The sequence below is a fragment of the Neovison vison genome, chromosome 5, assembly GCF_020171115.1.
Source record: "Neovison vison isolate M4711 chromosome 5, ASM_NN_V1, whole genome shotgun sequence".
NCBI lineage: Eukaryota > Metazoa > Chordata > Mammalia > Carnivora > Mustelidae > Neogale > Neogale vison.
The window spans coordinates 89144780-89163253 of NC_058095.1; the positions used below are offsets into that span (position 1 = coordinate 89144780).

Consider the following 18474-nt stretch of genomic DNA (forward strand, 5'->3'; position numbering starts at 1 on the left):
AAGGTCATAGGGAAGCTCTATTTTTAATTTCTTGAGGAATCTCCACACTGTTCTCCAAAGAGGCTGCACCAACCTGCATTCCCACCAACAGTGGAAGAGGGTTCCCCTTTCTCCACATCCTCTCCAACACATGTTGTTTCCTGTTTTGTTAATTTTGGCCATTCTAACTGGTGTAAGGTGATATCTCAATGAGGTTTTAATTTGAATCTCCCTGAGGGCTAATGATGATGAGTATTTTTTCATGTGTCTGATAGCCATTTGTATGTCTTGATTGGAGATGTGTCTGTTCATATCTTCTGCCCATTTTTTGATGTGTTTGTCTGTTTCGTGTGGGTTGAGTTTGAGGAGTTCATTATAGATCCTGGATATCAACCTTTAGTCTGTACTGTCATTTGCAAATATCTTCTCCCATTCCGTGGGTTGCCTCTTTGTTTTTTTGACTGTTTCGTTTGCTGTGCAGAAGCTTTTGATTTTGATGAAGTCCCAAAAGTTTATTTTCGCTTTTGTTTCCTTTGCCTTTGGAGACGTATCTTGAAAGAAGTTGCTGTGGCTGATATCGAAGAGATTACTGCCTATGTTCTCCTCTAGGATTCTGATGGATTCCTGTCTCACGCTGAGGTCTTTTATCCATTTTGAGTTGATCTTTGTGTACGGTGTAAGAGAATGGTCGAGTTTCATTCTTCTACATATAGCTGTCCAGTTTTCCCAGCACCATTTATTTTTTTCAATTCATTTATTTTCAGAAAAACATTATTCATTATTTTTTCACCACACCCAGTGCTCCATGCAAGCCGTGCCCTCTATAATACCCACCATCTGGTACCCCAACCTCCCACCCCCCGCCACTTCAAACCCCTCAGATTGTTTTTCAGAGTCCATAGTCTCTCATGGTTCACCTCCCCTTCCAATTTACCCAAATTCCCTACTCCTCTCTAACATCCCTTGTCCTCCATGCTATATGTTATGCTCCACAAATAAGTGAAACCATATGATAATTGACTCTCTCTGCTTGACTTATTTCACTCAGCATAACCTCTTCCAGTCCCGTCCAAGTTGCTACAAAAGTTGGGTATTCATCCTTTTTGATGGAGGCATAATACTCCATAGTGTATATGGACCACATCTTCCTTATCCATTCATCCGTTGAAGGGCATCTTGGTTCTTTCCATAGTTTGGCGACTGTGGCCATTGCTGCTATAAACATTGGGGTACAGATGGCCCTTCTTTTCACGACATCTGTGTCTTTGGGGTAAATACCCAGGAGTGCAATTGCAGGGTCATAGGGAAGCTCTCGGACTTCATCAAAATCAAAAGCTTCTGCACAGCAAACGAAACAGTCAAAAAAACAAAGAGGCAACCCACGGAATGGGAGAAGATATTTGCAAATGACAGTACAGACAAAAGGTTGATATCCAGGATCTATAATGAACTCCTCAAACTCAACCCACACGAAACAGGCAAACACATCAAAAAATGAGCAGAAGATATGAACAGACACTTCTCCAATCAAGACATACAAATGGCTATCAGACACATGAAAAAATGCTCATCATCATTAGCCCTCAGGGAGATTCAAATTAAAACCACATTGAGATATCACCTTACACCAGTTAGAATGGCCAAAATTAACAAAACAGGAAACAACATGTGTTGGAGAGGATGTGGAGAAAGGGGAACCCTCTTCCACTGTTGGTGGGTGGGAATGCAGGTTGGTGCAGCCTCTTTGGAGCACAGTGTGGAGATTCCCCAGCACTATTTATTGAAGACACTGTCTTTTTTCCACTGTATATTTTTTCCTGTTTTGTCGAAGATTAATTGACCATAGAGTTGAGGGTCCATATCTGGGCTCTCTACTCTGTTCTACTGGTCTATGTGTCTGTTTTTATGCCAGTACCATGCTGTCTTGGTGATCACAGCTTTGTAATAAAGCTTGAAATCAGGTAAGGTGATGCCGCCAGCTTTATTTTTGTTTTTCAACATTTCCTTAGCGATTCGGGGTCTCTTCTGATTCCATACAAATTTTAGGATTATTTGCTCCAGCTCTTTGAAGAATGCCGGTGGAATTTTGATCGGAATGGCATTAAAAGTATAGATTGCTCTAGGCAGTATAGACATTTTAACAATGTTTATTCTTCCGATCCAAGAGCATGGAATGGTCTTCCCTCTATTTGTGTCTTCTTCAATTTCTTTCATGAGTGTTCTGTAGTTCCTTGAGTACAGATTCTTTACCTCTTTGGTTAGGTTTATTCCCAGGTATCTTATGGTTCTTGGTGCTATAGCAAATGGAATCGATTCTCTAATTTCCCTTTCTGTATTTTCATTGTTAGTGTATAAGAAAGCCACTGATTTCTGCACATTGACTTTGTATCCTGCCACATTGCTGAATTGCTGTATGAGTTCTAGTAGTTTGGGGGTGGAGTCTTTTGGGTTTTCCATATAAAGAATCATGTCATCTGCGAAGAGAGAGAGTTTGACTTCTTCATTACCAATTTGGATACCTTTTATTTCTCTCTGTTGTCTGATTGCTGTTGCTAGGACTTCTAATACTATGTTGAACAAGAGTGGTGAAAGTGGGCATCCTTGTCTTGTTCCTGATCTCAATGGGAAGGCTGCAAGCCTTTTCCCATTGAGGATGATATTTGCTGTGGGTCTTTCATAGATAGATTTGATGAGGTTCAGGAATGTTCCCTCTATCCCTATACTTTGAAGCGTTTTAATCAGGAACGGATGCTGGATTTTGTCAAATGCTTTTTCTGCATCAATTGAGAGGACCACGTGGTTCTTCTCTCTTCTCATATTAATTTGTTGTATCACATTGATTGATTTGCGAATGTTGAACCATCCTTGTAGCCCAGGGATGAATCCCACCTGATCATGGTGGATAATCTTTTTAATGTGCTGTTGGATCCTGTTGGCTAGAATCTTGTTGAGAATCTTAGCATCCATATTCATCAGTGATATTGGTCTGAAATTCTCCTTTTTGGTAGGGTCCTTGCCTGGTTTGGGGATCAGGGTAATGTTGGCTTCATAGAAAGAGTCTGGAAGTTTTCCTTCTGCTTCAATTTTTTGAAACAGCTTCAGGAGAATAGGTGTTATTTCTTCTTTGAAGGTTTGGTAGAATTCCCCAGGGAATCCGTCAGGTCCTGGGCTCTTGTTTTTTGGGAGGTTTTTGATCACTGATTCAATCTCATTATTAGATATCGTTCTATTCAGGTTGTCGATTTCTTCCTGGCTCAATGTTGGTAGTTTATATTTTTCCAGGAATGCATCCATTTCGTCTAGGTTGCTAAGCTTATTGTTTCTACTTCCTTGGTGTTAGTTGTGATCTCTCCCTTTTCATTCATAATTTTATTAATTTGGGCTTTCTCTCTTTTCTTTTGGATTAGTGTGGCCAGTGGCTTATCGATCTTATTGATTCTTTCAAAAAACCAGCTTCTAGTTTCATTGATACATTCTACTGTATCTCTGGTTTCTACCTCATTGATCTCAGCTCTTATCTTGATGATTTCCCTTCTTATGTGTGGAGTTGGTTTGATTTGTTGTTGATTCTCCAGTTCTTTAAGGTGTAGAGACAGATGATGTATTCTAGATTTTTCAATTTTTTTGAGGGAGGCTTGGATGGCTATGTATTTTCCCCTTAGGACCGCCTTTGCTATATCCCATAGGTTTTGGACCAAAGTGTCTTCATTCTCATTGGTTTCCATGAATTGTTTCAGTTCTTCTTTGATCTCCTTGTTGATCCAAGCATTCTTAAGCAAGGTGGTCTTTAGCTTCCAGGTGTTTGAGTTCCTTCTGAACTTTACCTTGTGATTGAGCTCCAGTTTCAAAGCATTGTGATCTGAGATATGCAGGGAATCATCTCAGTCTTTTGTTATTGGTTGAGTCCTGATTTGTGACCCAGTATGTGGTCTATTCTGGAGAAGGTTCCGTGTGCACTTGAGAAGAATGAGTATTCTGTTGTTTTAGGGTGGAATGTTCTGTATATATCTATGAGGTCCATCTGGCCCAATGTGTCATTCAATGCTCTTGTTTCTTTATTGATTTTCTGCTTCGATGATCTGTCTAATTCTGAAAGAGGCGTGTTAAGATCTCCTGCGATTAGTGTATTCATATCAATATGACTCTTTATCTTGATTAACAGTTTTCTTAAGTAATTGGCTGCTCCCATATTGGGAGCCTAGATATTTACAATTGTTAGATCATCTTGGTGGATAGTCCCTTTACGGATTATGTAGTGTCCTTCTGTATCTCTGACTACAGTCTTTAGTTTGAAGTCTAATTTATCTGATATGAGAATCGCTACCCCAGCCTTCTTTTGAGTCCCATTGGCATGAAAGATGCTGCTCCATCCCTTCACTTTCAGTCTGCATGTATCTTTAGGTTCAAAATGGGTCTCTTGTAGACAACATATGGATGGGTCCTGTCATTTTATCCAATCTGCAACCCTGTGCCGTTTTATGGGTGCATTTAGGCCATTCACATTGAGAGTGATTATTGATAGATACGTTTTTATTGACATCGAGTTACCTTTGAAGTCTTTCTTTCTGTAGATGGTCTCTATATTTCTGTTCAAAACTACTCTTGGGATTTTTCCTCTTTTATAGAACCCCCCTTAATATTTCCTGCAGTGTCGGCTTGGTGGTTGCATAGTCTTTTAAGCCTTGCCGGTCTTGAAAACTCTTTATCTCTCCATCCATTTTGAATGTCCGTCTTGCTGGATAAAGTATTCTTGGCTGCATGTTCTTCTCATTTAGTGCCCTGAATATATCTTGCCAGCCTCTTCTGGCTTGCCAGGTCTCTGTGGACAGGTCTGACGTTATTCTGATGGGCTTCCCTCTGTAAGTAAGGAGCCTCTTTGCCCTGGCGGCTTTCAAGAGATTATACCTACAATTATAATTCCTCAATTTGACTATCAGGTGTCGTGATGTTTTTTTGGAATGTATAATCTTGGGTGGAGACCGTTCAGCCTCTAGTACATGAATGCTGGTTCCATTCACGATATTGGGAAAATTTTCATGTCTTTATGTCTTACCTACATAAACAATATAATTAATTTTTAAAGTTTGAGTTCCATACCCACTTTTATTATATTTAATTACTACCCTAAAGAGGCTAGAGTCAATGGACTACATGAGGTAGATAAAGTGATCTTTTCCCAACTGTCAACAGAAAATATATGTTTAGAGGATTAGCAAGTAATCAGATATTCATGAGCAGAAGAGTTTCTAGAATGCTAATGATTCTATCCTCCTTCACCTTTAGTTGTCCAAAGTAAAAATATGTTCATGTTGTCAGATCATGCATTTCCAGGCACCAAAAATCTTCTAAAATAAATATTTACTGAGAAGTCACTATTCAAATGATAATATACAATGTGGCCCTAAATTAGAAAGCATACATGCAAATTACTGGTTAGAATTATTAGCATTAGTCAAATCACTTCTTCATATTAGGTACTGTGCTGAGTATATCACAAATACATTATATTATTCAATCCTCATAACAACTTTCTGAAGTAATGATCACACCTGATTTACAGATCATGGTAACATTTCTTGTCAGGGTTTACTCTCCAGAAGCTTAACTCCAAAATTCTGCTTCTACCATAATTTACATATTGCCTCTAATTAATTGAGCAAAGGGAAATTATAATTATAATATATATACTATATATATTATAAATTATAATCTTGTAAAAAATATTAAGAACAAAAAATAATTACAAAATTTAACAATCATTAGTCTTCCTCCTTTCAGGTCCCACCCAGCTGTGGGAGTTAGTTGGGGTTTTCCAGCTATTCTGTTGTATAATTGACAAATAACCAGGAGCTTTTAAAAACAATGTATACTTGTAACAGTGCCACTGCCATTTAGAAGGTAACCAACTTTCTGTTGGTAACGTGGCATCATTTCTGCCCCTTTCTAGTGTACTATAGGGACTAAAGGCCTGAGGGTACACCTGAGGGTGAGGCAGGTATGAAATTTTGCAGCAGGTTTCAGATGCTTTCTTTTTTTTTTTTAATTTAAATTTTTTTTTATTTTTTTAATTTTTTCAATTTATTTATTTTCAGAAAAATATTATTCATTATTTTTTCACCACACCCAGTTCTCCATGCAAGCCGTGCCCTCTATAATACCCACCACCTGGTACCCCAACCTCCCACCCCCCCCGCCACTTCAAACCCCTCAGATTGTTTTTCAGAGTCCATAGTCTCTCATGGTTCACCTCCCCTTCCAATTTACCCAAATTCCCTACTCCTCTCTAATGCCCCTTGTCCTCCATGCTATTTGTTATGCTCCACAAATAAGTGAAACCATATGATAATTGACTCTCTCTGCTTGACTTATTTCACTCAGCATAATCTCTTCCAGTCCACTCTCTCTCTTCGCAGATGACATGATTCTTTATATGGAAAACCCAAAAGACTCCACCCCCAAACTACTAGAAATCATACAGCAATTCAGCAACGTGGTAGGATACAAAGTCAATGTGCAGAAATCAGTGGCTTTCTTATACACTAACAATGAAAATACAGAAAGGGAAATTAGAGAATCGATTCCATTTACTACAGCACCAAGAACCATAAGATACCTGGGAATAAACCTAACCAAAGAGGTAAAGAATCTGTACTCAAGGAACTACAGAACACTCATGAAAGAAATTGAAGAAGACACAAATAGAGGGAAGACCATTCCATGCTCTTGGATCGGAAGAATAAACATTGTTAAAATGTCTATACTGCCTAGAGCAATCTATACTTTTAATGCCATTCCGATCAAAATTCCACCGGCATTCTTCAAAGAGCTGGAGCAAATAATCCTAAAATTTGTATGGAATCAGAAGAGACCCCGAATCGCTAAGGAAATGTTGAAAAACAAAAATAAAGCTGGCGGCATCACCTTACCTGATTTCAAGCTTTATTACAAAGCTGTGATCACCAAGACAGCATGGTACTGGCATAAAAACAGACACATAGACCAGTAGAACAGAGTAGAGAGCCCAGATATGGACCCTCAACTCTATGGTCAATTAATCTTCGACAAAACAGGAAAAAATATACAGTGGAAAAACGACAGTCTCTTCAATAAAGGGTGCTGGGAAAACTGGACAGCTATATGTAGAAGAATGAAACTCAACCATTCTCTTACACCATACACAAAGATCAACTCAAAATGGATAAAAGACCTCAGCGTGAGACAGGAATCCATCAGAATCTTAGAGGAGAACATAGGCAGTAATCTCTTTGATATCAGCCACAGCAACTTCTTTCAAGATACGTCTCCAAAGGCAAAGGAAACAAAAGCGAAAATAAACTTCTGGGACTTCATCAAAATCAAAAGCTTCTGCACAGCAAACGAAACAGTCAAAAAAACAAAGAGGCAACCCACGGAATGGGAGAAGATATTTGCAAATGACAGTACAGACAAAAGGTTGATATCCAGGATCTATAATGAACTCCTCAAACTCAACCCACACGAAACAGACAAACACATCAAAAAATGGGCAGAAGATATGAACAGACACTTCTCCAATCAAGACATACAAATGGCTATCAGACACATGAAAAAATGCTCATCATCATTAGCCCTCAGGGAGATTCAAATTAAAACCACATTGAGGTATCACCTTACACCAGTTAGAATGGCCAAAATTAACAAAACAGGAAACAACATGTGTTGGAGAGGATGTGGAGAAAGGGGAACCCTCTTCCACTGTTGGTGGGAATGCAAGTTGGTGCAGCCTCTTTGGAGAACAGTGTGGAGATTCCTCAAGAAATTAAAAATAGAGCTTCCCTATGACCTTGCAATTGCACTCCTGGGTATTTTCCCCAAAGACACAGATGTCGTGAAAAGAAGGGCCATCTGTACCCCAATGTTTATAGCAGCAATGGCCACAGTCGCCAAACTATGGAAAGAACCAAGGTGCCCTTCAACGGATGAATGGATAAGGAAGATGTGGTCCATATACACTATGGAGTATTATGCCTCCATCAGATGCTTTCTTATAGGTCATCTGCCGTAGGGAAGCAGAAGCATGGCCCCCAGTGGCAGGTCCCCATACTCCTGTGACTCCCTGAAAGTTAACTGAAAACTTGAGAGCTAACTGAAGCTTTCCCTACCTGCTTCTCCAGCTCTTCTCTCTCATAAGCACATTAATAACCTGTATTAGGCCCATTCTACTTGCCACCCATGATGTGTTATCAATATTTTTAACAAATCCTACTTTTGAAGCTCCATATGGGTATCACATTCACTACAGCCTATGGCTGAGTTCAGCACTTCGACTTTGCTCACACTCTCCCTAGATCCACCTTCTTCAAAGTTCCTGTCACATACCCAGTCCCTGAAATAGTCCTCACCTGCCCAAGCTCTTCATTAAGATTGGATGTTCTGGCCATGGCATAGACATCATTTCCTCTGTAATGCATATCTTCATCCTTCAAGAAATGAACAAAATAACCAACCCACACAATCAGAACAAGGCTCAAAATTTCCTCAGATCAACTCTACTGCCACTGGACTTCTGACATGGCTGACATGAGAAAGAATTCAAAATGCAAGTCTAGAATACTTAGAGAGTCTTGGTTCTAGTTTTACATGTACATTGCCAGAGCTGATTCAGGAGAGGCAATGCTACACAAAAATAAATGTCAGTGTATCGTTGGTTTGGGTGTCAGAAGACTTGGTTTCCAAATCCTGGCTCTGCCTCAGACACTGTGTGGAATCCTAAGGGTGTTTTACAGCTACTCCATCCATAAAGTGGGGGCAATAACATAGATCTCACAGTGCTACTGTGAATAGTAAATGAGAATACATTTAAAAGCACTCTATCTCATTTTGTGGTTGTTAAAGACAACTGTACACTTCCAGTGATGGTAATTCCTTGACACATTTTAATGAGACACCTAGCAAAAATTTTATTTCCAGGAAATATCTTTTTAAATAGAACTGAAGGGACACCTGGGTGGCTCATTTGGTTAAGCGGCTGCCTTCAGCTCTGGTCATGATCCCAGCATCTTGGGATCGACTGCCTCCCACTCTGTCTGCCTGTGCTCACTCTCTCTGACAAACAAATAAATAGAATCTTTTAAAAAAAAGTTTAAATAGAACTGAAAATTGCAAACATACATTCAAGTTGGTAAATTCATTCAGTCACATGTCATTAAGTATTGGCTTAAATGAATGCATGGTCTTCAGCTAAGAAATCTTTTCCTTATTTTGAGGGGATTCTGGAATAGCTGTTTCACTCTTGCCAAGATATGTAAATCTATTATAAGTCTACTGGACTCCCCTTCTCTAGAGTATCTTCAATTTTAATGGGCTATCTCTTTATAGTTGTTGCTAAGCCACTAGCTCTTAAATCTTTCCTTTCAGTTAGGAAAAATATCTACAACAATGGTGCCCTCAAGAGTGACTCAGAGAGACCCAGGCACAGCTAGGTCAGGTTGACAGTGTTTGGCTTTACTGTCAAAAGCGCAACTGGCCCATGTGCTAGCCCCACAGTGATAAACTAGTTATGCTGATTTTCAAATCCAAAGCCACAGATCAAGGGAGAACTGTTTTTGCTTCTTTTTTTTTAACTATCTGAATGTAATACTCACCCAGTTTATAAACATGGCCTGAATGTATTTCACAATTTCCAGAGTGACAAGCAGGCTAATGGGGATGAGATTGTGGTACAAGATGATGAACACCAGTAAGTCAAACCCTAAGCTGTGGGAGATGTATTCTGTGGAAGAAGATCAGAAGAACTATGTCACAGCTTTAGGCAGTATCTTTCTTCACATTTGTTTGTGTTATTACTTGTTAAAACTGTGAATATTTCTGCATGAAAATTCTTTAAAGTATAATTAAATGAACACATCAAAATGGCTTTTAAAGAATCCCCGAAGTGCCAACCATATAATAGGGTAGATGGCAAGTATCAAGGTACAAGATCTAGCAAGAGATAGACCCCGCCATCAGGGAGCTTTGGATGCAGTTTGAGAAAGTAAGATGTGTCAAGAATTATGGCATGGTGAATTCTGTGATAGCACTGAACACAGAGACTAGCAACAAAAGCACAAAGTGGAAGGCCCAGAATAAAGGCACAGCAAAGTTTTGGAGAAGGGGGTTTGTTAAATGGCAAAGATGAGGGGAAGAGAATGAGAATGACATCTTATTTACCTGGAACTACATGGCTTGAAGACAAAGAAATAGTGATTTTTAAAACTCAGGGAAAGAAGAAAAGTGAAGCCAAAAGGAAAAGGGGGAAAAAATTGAAACACGTCGTGATATACTCATTTTTAAAGAGGTAGACACATTTGAGAGAGTAATTTTCCAATAAAAATTCAACCTACTCAACAGAGAAAGAGTAAAGATGGCGGAGGAGTAGCAGGCTGAGATGACATCAGGTAGCAAGGGATCAGCTAGATAGCTTATCAAATCATTCCAAACACCTACAAATCCAACAGGAGATTAAAGAGAAGAAGAGCAACAATTCTAGAAACAGAAAATTGACCACTTTATGAAAGGTAAGACCTACAGAGAAGTGAATCCAAAGCGACAAGAAGATAGACTGTGGGGGGAGAGGCCGGCTCCCGGCAAGCGGCGGAGCAATGTAGCACAAAATCGGGACTTTTAAAAGTCTACTCCATTGAGGGACATCGCTCCAGAATCTAAGCGGGGGTGGAGCCCTTGCGGGGACAGCATGGTCTCAGGTCCCGCGGGGTCACAGAAGGATCGGGGGTGTCTGAGTGTCACAGATCTCACAGGTATTAGAGCAGGGAAGCCGGAGACAGAGAGGGAGCTAAGGAGTGAGCTCTCAACTCAGGGTTACCTTACACTGTGATCTGTGGCACAGTTGGGCCACTGTTCTTTGAGCAGGGACCCCACAAGTGGCAGATCCGAGGAGACCTCCCTGGAAGAGCAGCAGGTTTTAGAGACTCCAGGCAGGGCTGTGTGCCAGAGACAGAGATGCTCAGTCACAGGCTGGATGAGCTCAGCACAGGGCCGGAGGCCAGGGAGACAGGAGTGATTGAGTGCTTTTCTCCTATGGCACACTGAGGAGCAAGGCCCCGAGCTCTCGGCTCCTCCTGGCCAGATTGGGAGGCCGCCATTTTCATTTCTGTCCTCCAGAACTCTATGGAAAGCATTCAGGGAACAAAATCTCCCAAAACGAATGCCAGCAGATTACCTAGCCCAGCCCCTGGTAAGGGCAGTGCAATTCCACCTCAGGCAAAGACATTTGAGAATCACTACAACAGGCGCCTCCCCCAGAAGATCAGCAAGAAATCCAGCGAAGACCATGCTCACTTATCAAGGAGAACAGTGGAATTCCAGAAAAGAAAGCAAAGCATGGAATTCATGGTTTTCTCCCCATGATTCTTTAGTCATGCAAAGTTAATTAATTTTTTTAATTTAATTTTTATCTTATTCTAATTTTTTTAACTTTTACTCTTTCCTCTTTTAAGGTTTTTTAACTAGATTATCTTAACAATACCTTTCTTTTAAAAAAATCTTCTGAAACTTCATTATTATAGTCACATCTTATCCTTCATTGTATCTAACTTTATTTTTTGTATACACATAGGTTTTTTTCCTTCTAAAAAATTTTGGGATACAACCTCTTCTAATGGATCAAAATATACCCTAAATCTAGCACAGGGCTTTGTTCTAGGCTCTAGCCTGAGCAAATTCTCTCCACTTTCTTTTTCCTTCTTTTCCCAAACAACTTATCTTATCAACTCCTTTTTTAGAATATTGTAAAAATTTTCATCTTTACAGTCCTATTCCATCTCTTCATCATGTTTACACTTATTTTTGTATTTTTGTATATATATACAAAGTTTTTCTTTCTTTAAAATTTTGAGAGGTAGTTTCTTCTAAGAGACCAAAATACTCCCAAAATTAAGTGTGTGGCTCTGTTCTATTCACCAGTCTAATATCTATATTTCCTTTATTCTCTTTATTTTTAAAGTTTTTTTTTGAATTTCTTTTTACCCTTCCTTTTCCTCACAATTTGGGATCTCTTCTGCTTTGGTCTATGCACATTTTTCTGGGGTCTCTGCCACACTTTTAGTATTTTATTCTCTCCTTCATATATTCTTATCAGGATAAAATGACAAGGCAGAAAAACTCACCACCAAAAAAAGAACAAGAGGCAGTACTGAAGGCTAGGGACCTAATTAATATGGACATTGGTAATATGTCAGATCTAGAGTTCAGAATGATGATTTTAAAGGTGCTAGCTAGGTTCAAAAAAGGCATGGAAGATAATAGAGAAACACTGTCTGGAGAAATAAAAGGCCTTTCTGGAGAAATAAAAGAACTAAAATCTAACCAAGCTGGAATCAAAAAAGCTATTAATGAAGTGCAACAAAAAATGGAGGCTCTTGCTGCTAGGATAAATGAGGCAGAAGAGAGAATAAGTGATATAGAAGACCAAATGACAGAGAATAAAGAAGCATAGCAAAAGAGAGACAAACAATTATTGGAACATGAGGGGAGAATTCGAAAGATAAGTGATAGCATAAGATAAAACAACATTAGAATAATTGGGATTCCAGAAGAAGAAGAGAGAGGGGAGCAGAAGGTATACTGGAGAGAATTATTGTACAGAATTTCCCTAATATGGCAAAGGAAACAAGCATCAAAATCCAGAAGGTGCAGAGAACCCCCCTCAAAATCAATAAGAATAGGACCACACCCCGTCACTTAATAGTAAAATTTTCAAGTCCTAGCAACAAAGAGAAAATCGTGAAGGCATCCTGGGACAAAAAGTCTGTAACATACAATGGTAAAAATATTAGATTGGCAGCAGACTTATCCACAGAGACCTGGCAGGCCAGAAAGAACTGGCATGATATATTCAGAGCACTAAACAAGAAAAACATGCAGCCAAGAATACTATATCCAGATAGGCTATCATTGAAAATAGAAGGAGAGATTAAAAGCTTCCAGGATAAACAAAAACTGAAAGAATTTGCAAACACCAAACCAGCTCTACAGGAAATATTGAAAGGGGTCCTCTAAGCAAAGAGAGAGCCTAAAAGTAGTAGATCAGAAAAGAACAGAGACAATATACAGCAACAGTCCCCTTACATGCAATACAATGGCACTAAATTCATATCTCTCAATAGTTACCCTGGATGTAAATGGGCTAAATTCCCAATCAAAAGAAACAGGGTATCAGAATGGATAAAAAAAACAAAACCCACAACCCACAGAATGGGAGAAGATATTTGCAAATGACAGTATAGACAAAAGGTTGATATCTAGGATCTATAAAGAAATCCTCAAACTCAACACACACAAAACAGACAATCATATCAAAAAATGGGCAGAAGGGGGCGCCTGGGTGGCTCAGTGCGTTAAAGCCTCTGCCTTCGGCTCAGGTCATGATCCCAGGGTACTGGGATCAGCCCCACATCGGGCTCTCTGCTCAGTGGGGAGCCTGCTTCCTCCTCTCTCTCTGCCTGCCTCTTTGCCTCCTCGTGATTTCTGTCTGTCAAACAAATAAATAAATCTTTTAAAAAAAAATAGGCAGAAGATCAGACGAGATCGGGTGCTTTCAGGGTGGTATGGCAACATGGACAGGACTGGAAGAGATTATGCTGAGTGAAATAAGTCAAGCAGAGAGAATCAATTATCATATGGTTTCACTTATTTGTGGAGCATAACAAAAAGCATGGAGGACATGGGGAGTTAGAGAGAAGGGGGTTGGGGTAAATTGGAAGGGGAGGTGAATCACGAGTGACTATAGACTCTGAAAAACAATCTGAGGGGTTTGAAGTGGCAGGGGGGTGGGAGGTCGGGGTACCAGGTGGTGGGTGTTATAGAGGGCACGGATTGCATGGAGCACTGGGTGTGGTGAAAAAATGATGATACTGTTATGCTGAAAATAAATAAATGAAAAAAAATTTTTTAAAAATGGGCAGAAGATATGAACAGACACTTCAATGAAGACATACAAATGGCTATCAGACACATGAAAAAAATGTTAATCATCACTAGCCCTCAGGGAGATTCAAATTAAAACCACATTGAGATATAACCTTACACCAGTTAGAATGGTCAAAATTAGCAAGAAGGGAACAACATGTGTTGGAGAGGATGTGGAGAAAGGGGAACCCTCTTACACTGTTGGTGGGAATGCAAGTTGGTGCATCCACTTTGGAGAACAGTGTGGAGATTCCTCAAGAAATTAAAAATAGAACTTCCCTATGACCCTGCCATTGCACTCCTGGGTATTTACCCCAAAGATACAGATGTAGCAAAAAGAAGGGCCATCTGTACCCCAATGTTTATAGCAGCAATGGCCACAGTCACCAAACTGTGGAAAGAACCAAGACGCCCTTCAATGGACAAATGGATAAGGAAGATATGGTTCATATACACGATGGAGTATTATGCCTCCATCAAAAAGGATGAATACCCAACTTTTGTAGCAACATGGATGGGACTGAAAGAGAGATAAGTGAAGCAGAGAGAGTCAATTATCATATGGTTTCACTTATTTGTGGAGCATAACAAATAGCATGGAGGACATGGGGAGTAGGAGAGGAGAAGGGAGTTGGGGGAAATTGGAAGGGGGGGTGAACCATGAGAGACTCTGGACTCTGAAAAACAATCTGAGGGGTTTGAAGTGGCAGGGGGGTGGGAAGTTGGGGTCCCAGGTGGTGGGTATTGTAGAGGGCACGGATTGCATGGAGCACTGGGTGTGGTGCAAAAATAATGAATACTGTTATGCTGCAAATAAATAATTAATTTTTAAAAAATAAAAATTTAAAAAAAATTTTTAAAAAGTCAATATGCTGTCTATAAGAAATTCATTTTAGACCGAAGGACACCTCCGGATTTAAAGTGAGCAAGTGGAAAACAATCAAAAGAAAGCGGGTGTGGCAATCCTTATATCAGATCAATTAGATTTTAAGCCAAAGACTACAGTAAGAGATGAGGAAGGACACTATATCATACTCAAAGGGTCTGTCCAACAAGAAGATCTAATAATTTTAAATATCTATGCTGCTAACATGGGAGAAGCCAACTATATATACCAATTAATAACAAAATCAAACAAACACATGGATAAGAATATAATAATAGTAGGGGACTTTAACATGCCCCTCACTGAAATGGACAGATCATCCAAGCAAAAGATCAACAAGGAAATAAAGGGCTTAAATGACACACTGGACCAGATGGACATCACAGATATATTCAGAACATTCCATCCCAAAGCAACAGAATATACATTCTTCTCTACTGCACATGGAACATTCTCCAGAATAGATCCCATCCTGGGTACCAAATCAGGTCTCAACTGGTACTGAAAGATTGGGATCATTCCCTGCCTATTTTCAGACCACAGTTCTCTGATACTAGAACTCAATCACAGGAGGAAAGTTGGAAAGAACCCAAATACGTGGAGATTAAACAGCATCCTTCTAAAGAATGAATGGGTCAACCAGGAAATTAGAGAAGAATTGAAAAAATTCATGGAAACAAATGATAATGAAAACACAATGGTTCAAAATCTGTGGGACACAGCAAAGGTAGTCCGGAGAGGAAAATATACAGTGAAACAAGCCTTTCTCAAGAAACAAGAAAGGTCTCAAATACACAGCCTAACCCTACAACTAAAGGAGCTGGAGAAATAACAAAGAAAGCCTAAAATCAGCAGGAGAAGAGAAGTCATAAAGATCAGAGTAGAAATAAATGAATTAGAAACAAAACAACAACAACAACAACAACAAAGAACAGTATAGCAAATGAATGAAACTAGGAGCTGGTTCTTTGAAAGAATTAATAAGATTGATAAACCCCTGGCCAGACTTATCAAAAAGAAAAGAGAAAGGACACAAATAAATAAAATCATGAATGAAAGAGAAGAGATTACAACCAACACTAAATAAATACAAACAATTATAAGAACATACTATGAACAACTATATGCCAGCAAATTTGACAATCTGGAAGAAATGGATGCATTCCTAGAGATATATAAACTACCACAACTGAACCAGGAAGAAATAGAAAACCTGAACAGACCCATAACCAGAAAGGACATTGAAGCAGTCATCAAAAATCTCCCAACAAACAAGAGCCCAGGGTCAGATGGCTTCCCAGGGGAATTCTACCAAACACTTAAAGAAGAAGTAATATCTTTTCTCCTGAAACTGTTCCAACAAATAGAAATGGAAGGAAAACTTCCAAACTCATTTTATGAGGCCAGCATCACCTTGATCCCAAAACCAGAAAAGGATCCCATCAAAAAAGAGAACTACAGACCAATATCCTTGATGAACACAGATGCAAAAATTCTCACCAGAATACTAGCCAATAGGATCCAACAGTACATTAAAAGGATTATTCACCACAACCAAGTGGGATTTATTCCAGGGCTGCAAAGTTGGTTCAACATCCGCAAATCAATCAATGTGATACAATACATTAATAAATGAAAGAACAAGAACCATATGATACTCTCAATAGATGCTGAAATAGCATTTGACAAAGTACAGCATCCTTTCTTGATCAAAACTCTTCAGAGTGTAGGGACAGAGAGTGCATACTTCAATATCATCAAAGTCATCTATGAAAAACCCACAGTGAATATCATTCTCAAAGGAGAAAAACTGAAAGCTTTTCTGCTAAGGTCAGGAACACAGCAGGGATGTCCACTATCACCACTGCTATTCAACATAGTACTAGAAGTTCTAGCCTCAGCAATCAGACAACAAAAGGAAATTAAAGGCATCCAAATCGACAAAGAAGAAGTCAAACTATCACTCGTTGCAGATGATGGGATACATTATGTGGAAAACCCAAAAGACTCCACTCCAAAACTGCTAGAACTTATACAGGAATTCAGTAAACTGTCAGGATATAAAATCAATGCACAGAAATCAATCACATTTCTCTACACCAGCAACAAGACGGAAGAAAGAGAAATTAAGGAATCAATCCCATTTACAATTGCACCCAAAACCATAAGATACCTAGGAATAAACCTAACAAAAGAGGCAAAGAATCTGTACTCAGAAAACTATAAAGTATTCATGAATGAAAATGAGGAAGACACCAAGAAATGGAAAAATGTTCCATGCTCATGGATTGGAAGAACAAATATTGTGAAAATGTGTATGCTACCTAAAGCAATCTACACATTTAATGCAACCCCTACCAAAATTCTATCAATTTTTTTTCAAAGAAATGGAACAAATAATCCTAAAATTTACATGGAAGCAGAAAAGACCTTGAATAGCCAGAGGAATGTTGAAAAAGAAAGCCAAAGTTGGTGGCATCACAATTCCAGACTTCAAGCTCTATAACAAAGCTGTCAGTATGGTACTGGCACAAAAACAGACACATAGATCAATGGAACAGAATAGAGAGCCCAGATATGGACTCTCAATTCTATGGTCAACTATTCTTTAACAAAGCAGGAAAGAATGTTCAATGGAAAAAAGACCACCTCTTCAACAAATGGTGTTGGGAAAATTGGACAGCCACATGCAGAAAAATGAAAGTGGACCATTTCCTTACACCACACACAAAAATACACTCCAAATGGATGAAGGACCTCAATATGGGAAAGGAATCCATCAAAATCCTTGAGGAGAACACAGGCAGCAACCTCTTCGACCTCAGCTACAGCAAATTCTTCCTAGGAACATTACCAAAGACAATGGAAGCAAGGGCAAAAATGAATTATTAGGACTTCATCAAGATCAAAAGCTTTTGCACAGCAAAGGAAACAGTTAACAAAACCAAAAGACAACTGATAGAATGGGAGAAGATATGTGCAAATGACATATCAGATAAAAGGCTAGTATCCAAAATCTGTAAAGAATTTATGAAACTCAACGCCCAAAGAACAAATAATCCAATCAAGAAATGGGCAGAAGACATGAACAGACATTTCTGCAAAGAAGACATCCAGATGACCAACAGACACATGAAAAAGTGCTCCACATCACTTGGCACCAGGGAAATACAAATCAAAACCACAATGAGATGCCACCTCACACCAGTCAGAATGGCTAAAATTAACAAGTCAGGAAATGACTGATGCTGGCCGAGGATGAGGAGAAAGGGGAACCCTCCTACACTGTTGGTGGGAATGCAAACTTGTGCAACCACTCTGGAAAACAGCATGGAAGTTCCTCAAAAAGTTGAAAATAAATCTATCCTATGACCCAGCAATTGCAGTACTGGGTATTTACCCTAAAGATACAAATGTAGTGATCTGAAGGGGCACATGCACCTGAATGTTTATAGCAGCAATGTCCACAATAGCCAACTATGGAAAGAACCTAGATGTCCATCAACAGATGAATGGATAAAGAAGATGTGGTATATATATATATACAATGGAATACTATGCAGCCATCAAAAGAAATGAAATCTTGCCATTTGTGATGATGTGGGTGGAACTAGAGGATATTACGCTGAGTGAAATAAGTCAATCAGAGAAAAACAATTATCATA

General features: G+C 39.2%; 1 protein-coding gene across 1 annotated transcript in view; it reads right to left on the minus strand.

Moving 5' to 3' along the window:
• LOC122907411 (phospholipid-transporting ATPase IB-like) overlaps positions 1-18474 on the minus strand; it is a 341403-nt gene that overhangs the window by 237201 nt on the left and 85728 nt on the right. Inside the window, exons 12-13 of the mRNA XM_044250287.1 lie at positions 9603-9730; positions 8361-8438 (exon numbers count right to left, since the gene is read on the minus strand). Coding sequence (XP_044106222.1) covers positions 8361-8438; positions 9603-9730 — 206 coding nt within the window. The remainder of the gene's footprint in view (positions 1-8360; positions 8439-9602; positions 9731-18474) is intronic.